General features: G+C 36.8%; 1 protein-coding gene across 10 annotated transcripts in view; it reads left to right on the top strand.

Moving 5' to 3' along the window:
• Positions 1-7649, top strand: part of KIAA0586 (KIAA0586 ortholog) — a 106292-nt gene that overhangs the window by 23169 nt on the left and 75474 nt on the right. For all 10 annotated transcript variants that reach the window (XM_015566482.1, XM_015566484.1, XM_015566480.1 and 7 more), the window contains 2 exons: positions 2939-3133; positions 6021-6208. In XM_015566482.1, the coding sequence (XP_015421968.1) occupies positions 2939-3133; positions 6021-6208 (383 nt within the window). The remainder of the gene's footprint in view (positions 1-2938; positions 3134-6020; positions 6209-7649) is intronic.

The raw sequence follows: 7649 nt of genomic DNA, 5'->3' as shown, positions 1-7649 counted from the left end.
AGATTTGTTCATGTAATGCAGATACATTTTAATTAATATTTTATTAACTTTTTATTGTTTTAATATTTTAATTTGAAATAATCTCATACATGTAAAAAAACTATAAAATACTACAGCATATCATATGTGTCCTTCACCCAATTTCTTAGGCGTTAATAATTTAAACATAACCATTATACAACTAACGGAATTTGGAATATATTTTTCTTATAATCTCTTTAATGTTACTTAATCCATTTACTTTGTTTTTGTTAATCTTCACCCAAGGATATTTTTCCATTGAATTTTAGAGAGAGTTTAGGGAAAGGGAGAGACACATTGATTGGTTGCCTCCTGCACATGCTCTGATAGGGACTGGGGATCAAGCCAGCAACTCAGGTACAAGCCCTTGACTGGAATCTAACCTGGGACCCTTCAGTCCATGGGCTAATGCACTAGCCACTGAGCAAAAAATTAGACTGTGGCTTAATTCATTTACTTTTAATCTATATGTGTCTTTACATTTAAAGTGGGTCTTGTTTTTGATTCACCCTCATAATCTGTCTTTTAATTGGTGCATGTATGCCACTGACTTTCAGAGTGCTTACTGATATAGTTACTACCATATCTGGCGGCTTCTGGGGCTTCCGGGACCGGCCTGCCTGCAGCCCAGGACCAGATCCGATGACGGGCGGCAGGCAGGCAGCTTCTGGGGCTTCCAGAGCCGGTCTGCCTGCGGCCCGGGACCGGATCTGATGATGGGCGGCAGGCAGGCAGCTTCTGGGGTCCCCCACAGGGGCCTGGATGGCGGCTCTCATTAGTGGCTCACGCTGCTGGGCCCTGCCTGCAGTATGCAAATTAGCCGCCATCTTTGTGGGAGGTTAATTTGCATATCTCGCTGATTAGCCAATGGGAGCATAGCGAAGGTATGGTCGATTACCATGTTTGTCTATTATTAGATAGGATGTCAGTTTATCTAGAAAGCCTACTGAAGTTATTGAGGTAAAGCATCCTATCTAATAAAGAGGGAATATGCTAATTGACTGCCACGCCCTCAAAGATGGCAGCACCCAGTCCCCTCAGCCCTGCCGGGGCACCTTCCTCCGGAGTTCCCCAGTACCCTCAGTCCCCCAGCCGCCCAGGACCAGCCCGAGGCACAGGCAAGCCTCAGATGGCGGCTGCCCAGCTGCCCAGAGCCACCCGAGGCTCAGGTAACCAGTGGCAGCAGCAGAGGTGTAATGGGGCGTCACCTTCTGCTGATCACCAGGTCGCCTCCTGCCCCCAAGGGCTCCCGGACAGGCCGGGCTGAGACCCCCCTCCAGTGCATGAATTTTCATACACCGAGCCTCTAGTACAGTGGGGCCTTGACTTACGAGTTTAATTTGTTCCGTGACGGAGCTCGTAACTCAAATTACTCGTATGTCATATCAACAGTGAACGAGTGAGACACGTGATGCTGGGCTGATGTTGTGGTGTTCACTGTGATGTTCGCTGCACCAGCTAGCGGTGGGGTATCTGAAGCTGGCTTGTAACCCGAATTTGAGCTCACAACTCAAGGCAAAAAATTGGCTGAGAGACAGCTCATATCTCAAAAAACTCGTTAGTCGGGACACTTGTAAGTCAGGGCCCCACTGTATAGACAATATTTACCCTAGTGTTTCCTCTTATTTTTTGGAACTTTTCTATTATAGTTGGGGTTTTAAAAGCCTTTGCAAAAAATAACTTGAGGTTTTAAAATACTTTCAAATCTAAAAATAACTTTATTAAGCAACCCTTTTAATGCTAGAAGTGATTGAGAATCTGTGGACACTTGCTCATCCTTAGACCTCCATACCTGATGTTTCCTCTTCCTGAAGAGCTTTCCCCTTTGATCCTTATATGACGCACTCTCTCAGTTCTTCCCATCTCTCCTCTGTGATGTTGGCTCCTCAGAGAGGTTTACCCTGACCATCCTATCCAAAAAAATTGTCTTCTATCCCTTTATATCCTTTGGCCTGCTTTATTGGTTTTTATAGCACTTTCGCTGTCTGCTGTTATATTTTTGTTTACTGATTGTTTTACTTGTTAGACTGTAAGCTCAGTGAGTACAGTTGATTTATTCAGTGCTGTACTCCCTGTGTCTGCAGTGATGCAAAAACACATATTAAAGGCTTTGAATATATATCTTCAATAAATACTCAAGAAAAATATCTATTCAATTGAATACCAGAGAACAGGATGAAAAAATATAGTCAGTGGTAATGAAATTTTCTTTCTGGGATCCTGAAACTTTATTTAAAAATCTAGATTTATAAAATTACTCAGATATTACAAGTAAAAATGTAGTAATATCAGGAATTAATTTAGAAAATAGTTCATTTTCCTTTATAATTTTACTTTTCTTCACTTTTCTCATATTCCCTTTATCTTCTCTAAAGAGACAGATGACCAAATTTCTAATTCTTTAAGAATTAAGAATTTAAAGTCTTTACAGATTTATTCTATAGGAATAGAGTAATATATATAATGATATTAACGTCTATAAATATCTTTCCAAATATTTATTGAAGATTTTTTCCTAGTCCTTGTATCTGTTCTGTCATAGTAGTTATATACATTGTTACTTATAGTCAGGGATTGGGAAACCATGGTCTGAAGGTCAGCTGCCTGTTTTTATAAATAAAGTTTTATTGCAACATAACTCTGCTCTATGTATTGTCTATGGCTGCTTTCATGCTACAGTGGCAGAGTTGAGATGTTGCAGTTGAAATCACATAGCCCATAAGACTTAAATACTTACTACCTGGCCATTTAATAAAAAGTTTGCCACCCCCTAGTTTATATGCTGCTTCTTTTGGGGGCACTGTAATCATATATAGAGTGAGATTTTTCTGTGAAGAAGAGTTGTGTGTTTCTAGATGGGTGGATAGTGGCTGTTCAAACAATATTTTAAAATATCTGCCATTGATGATTATTACAGGCACTAAAGTAAAGTCGATAAGAACACAAACTGACTTTTATGCAACAAAACCCAAGAAGATAGATTCTAAACTGCAGCATTCCATTGCTACACTGCCTCCTGGTGATCAGCAGTATTTGTTCAGCCCAAGCAGAGAAATGCCTACTCTTTCAGGTACACTGGAAGGTCATCTAATTCCTATGGCGATTCTTTTAGGTAAGATCTAACAGAACACATGGGTAAATTTAAAATTCATATTAGCAGTAGCAGAACTTAAAGAATGGTGCTGACATTAAAGTCACCTACCTTTTCCCTTATATGTTGTTTACTAGGTGTACTGGTTAATAATGCAGATTTTTTTCAATATATCAACATATGTTGTATATGCGATTTGACATGTATGCTATTTTGTTGTATTGACAACAAGCTTCAAAATTTCATATGTCAAATATGCTGAAGGTGTTATCATCATAGATATTTTTACACGTAAAAATGTCAAATTTTGTGCCAATAAAAGAGCACTTGCGGGAAGTTTTAATTCATTACTTTATTTTGAAGAAAAAGTTACCATATACTTCAGGAAGCTTATGGTGAACATGCTCCATTTCAAGATACGTGTAAATGCTGGTTTAAACACTTTAAAAGTGATGATTTTGATGTGAAAGACAAAGAAAGTCCAGGTCAACCGAAGAAGTTTGAAGACCAACAATTACAAGTATTTTTGGATGAAGTTGCATGTCAAACTCAAAAACGACTTGCAGAAAGATTAAATGTTGCTCAGCAAACAGTTTCTGATCATTTACAAGCAATGGGAAAGATTTTAAAGGAAGGAAAATGGGTGCCACATCAACTGAATGAAAGACAAATGGAAAACGGAAAAGTCATCAGTAAAATGTTGCTTCAATGGCACAAAGGAAAGTCTTGTTTGCATTGAATTGTGACTGCGATGGAAAGGGGATTTATTTTGAGAATCCCAAATGCACAAAATCATGGGTTGATCCAGGTCAACTATCAACATTGACCACAAGGCCAAATTGCTTCCGAAATAAGACAATGCTCTGCGTTTGGTGGGATCAGGAAGGTGTGGTGTATTATGAGTTTCTAAAACCAGGTGAAATCGTTAATACTGATCACTACTGACAACAAATAATCAATTTGAACCATGCTTTGATTGTGAAATGACTAGAATGTGCCAGAAAACATGGCAAAGTAATTTTGCTTCATGATGACGCACCATCACACACTTCAAAACCAGGTAAAGACACGTTAAAAGATCTTGCCTGGGAAGTATTAACCCACCCGCTGTATTCACCAGACCTTGCTCCTTCACATTACCACTTGTTCCGATCAATGGCACACGCACTTTCGGAGCAGCACTTAAAAACATACGAAGAAGTGGAAAATTTGGCCTCTGAATGGTTTGCCTCAAAACAAGAAAAGTTCTATTGGGACGGTATCCACAAATTACCTGAGAGATGGGGGAAATGTGTGGCTAGCGATGGGCATTTGAATAAAGCACTTTTGATGTTTCTCTTGAAATTATCATGTTTTCTTTGATTACAAAATCCGCTATTATTGACTGGTACACCTAGTATATTTGTGGGTAAGACCTCAAAATGTCTCTGATATGAATTCTGCTCACAGGAAATATTGTTTTGGTATTTATAGTACATTGCTGTAGATGAAATGAAATTTTAAAATTGTTTAGATATCATAGACATTCATAAAAATTAAAGAATTCAAGAATTTTGACTGGTTTAATATCATCATGTGTTAGGGGAAATACTTTAAAGTACCTTTTATGTACATTTGAACTAGGCTGTGATAAGTAAAATAGTGTGGTTGTATATTCTAAGCCCATAATTGATTATTTACTTATTTGAGGTCTCAGCCTCATTATTGTAAAAACTGATCAAATCATTTTTGCTCTCACTAGTTAGCTATTTTTCTCTTTTAGTGTCATTACTATTCTTAATTTTGATGAATGATTTAAATATGGATATTTTTTAACATGAGAGAATTTTTTATATTTGATATTATGGGTTAATGACATGTTAGTTTGGTGGCTAATGTCTGTTCAAACATACCTTCTACTGATATAATACTAAAACTTAAAAAGTTCTTACTGTGTGCCAGGTACAGATCTAAGCCCTTTACATATGTTAACTACTTTAATCCCCCCTATAAACGCAGTAATGTACCAGTTTCAGAGATGAAGAAACCAAGGCACAAAGGAGTTAGGTAACTTGTCAAAGGCTACATAGCTAGAGTGGAGCCAAGATTCGAACCCAGGTGGTCTGGCTTTATCTAGAGTCTATGCTTTTTTTAAATTTTAACGTTTTTTTTAAATTTCAGAGAGGAAGGGAGAGGGAGAGATAGAAACATCAGTGATGAGAGAATCATTGATTGGACGCCTCCTGCACGCCTCCTACTGGGGATCAAGTCCACAACCCGGGCATGTGCTCTTGACTGAAATCGAACCTGGGATCCTTCAGCCTGCAGGCTGATGCTCTATCCACTGAGCCAAACTGGCTAGGGCTAGAGCCTGTGCTTTTAATGAATGCTCTGTACCATAATAAGTAGAACTTCTGAACTGAAAGCTAACAAGTTTTTGACAATTATAATAATCACCAAATAGTTGGCTTACATGCTGTTTATTGGTGGTCAAACATTGGTATTTTGTTGTTGGTTTTATTTCTGTCCATTGTTGCTCTGTGAAGATTTGAGAATAAAAATAATACAATATAATACATTACACTTTAGTCTGGACTTTGGCACTTAGAAACAGTTATGACCTTTGGCAAATTATGTTTCTAAACCTCTGTTTCCTCAATTATAAAATTATTGATACCTCATAGGCTTATATTGAGGGTTAAATTAGATAGTGTATGTGAAACGTTTAGTACGATGAAAGCCAAATAAATGTTGGTCATTGTTAAAAGGATGACATGGTTTGTTGGCAATGGTGATGCTAGATGGGAAAAGTGGTTGCAGATGGTGCTTTTCTTTCATATGAGAATATAGCCATAAAGATCTAAGTTGTATATGGATTTTTCCTTTATTTCTGAAATTGTTGACTCATTTTCTCCTCCAAACTTCTTAGGACAAACCCAAAGTAATAGTGATTCCATGCCACCTGCTGGAGCAATTGTAAACAAGCCACACCCTATAACAGTGACTACTTCTATTCCTCCATCCTCTCGAAAACCAGCAACTGGAGTGAAGAAACCTAACATAGCAATTGTAGAAATGAAGTCTGAAAAAAAGGACCCTCCTCAGCTTGCTGTACAGGTAGGTAACCCAGGGTGCATGAACAGAAGTTTTTCAGGAAAAAAATTTTGGCTTAACTTGAGTACTTAAAATCTGTTATGTGTGTTCATGAAAATTTTGCTTTTATCATGGGTCTTTTCTTTAAAACTATCATGGTGATGTGATGTTTCTTTCCTAGCTTTGCACACTTTAAGGTACCTTTTTAAGCTAGTGACTCATATCCAGGTGGCTTGATGATATTCCAAAGGGAATGATTGAACAATATATTGTAACTAATTTTAAAAATACAGTGTTTGTGATTTATTAATACATCAATTTTTATATAAACATACTAGAGGTCTGGTGCACGAATTCGTGCATAGCTGGGGTCTGGCCGGCCTGCCCTAATGGGGGTTTATCGAGCTTGGCAGGTGTGGGGAGGGGCCACAAGTGGTTGGCCAGCCAGCCCTGCCCCTGATTGGGTGTTGGGGGCCAATCAGGGCCCAGATCAGGCTGGTTGGCTGCTGCAGTGTGTGTCATAGCCACCATTGTTCTGGTGGTTCCACCGTTCCAGTCGTTCAGCTTTTATATATATAGATAGGTGAAGATTTGAGTAGAGAAAGAACTTATATGTGAAGATTATATATTCAAGTACTCAATTCTCCTTAGTTAATGTATAATTTAAGTGAAATGGTAATTTTTAAAAAATGACTTTTTTTAAAAAACTTGAACTTTGGAATCATTTGAAGAAACAAAGGGTTTTAAAAAGTTTGTGTTTTGGTACTGGTCCTTTATAAAAGTATTTCAGAAATTTTGTTGGTTAATTAAAATATAATATAATATGGGATGGATAAATCAGTTGAGAAATAGGATTCTTGTAAAAGAAAAAAATGTATGTTATAATTGGTTAGCAATGTGGAAAATAGATCAGTTTTAAGACTCTAAAATTCCTCTGTATATAGCAAATGAGTTCCAAGCAGGCAATAGGCTAATGTGTAACTACAAAATATAAAAATAGGAAAAATTAGAAGATAATTGCATGAAATCTTTATCAAAGTTGAAGCTAAGTCTGAATATGAGACAAGAAAACTTAGAAATAATATAAAAATAGATTTGAATCTATAAAATCTAAAACTTAAATATGTAATAAATTTTTAAATAAAAAGGAAAACCACATGTAGTGAGAACATATGAAACAAATATATTAGAAAGAATTAATTTTTAAATGTAAAAACCTCCATAAATTAATTTTGAATCATAGATACAAATCCAGAAATATTCAAAAATATTCAAAGAACATGAATAAGATTCTAGGGAAGAGGAAATACAGTTTATAATCAAGCAAACTGAATAATTTAAATCTTGCTAGTTACCCAGATAATACAAATTAAAATAATATACCTCCATTTAAAAACTATTATTGATGAAGCAGTTATATTATCTAATTTGGGGAAAGGTTGGGTAAAACTTATAATTGATCACC

This window comes from Myotis davidii, unplaced genomic scaffold (assembly GCF_000327345.1).
Source record: "Myotis davidii unplaced genomic scaffold, ASM32734v1 scaffold281, whole genome shotgun sequence".
NCBI classification, from domain to species: Eukaryota; Metazoa; Chordata; class Mammalia; order Chiroptera; family Vespertilionidae; genus Myotis; species Myotis davidii.
The sequence above is the reverse complement of the archived record's forward strand: the minus strand, read 5'-3'. Positions and strand labels throughout refer to the sequence as shown.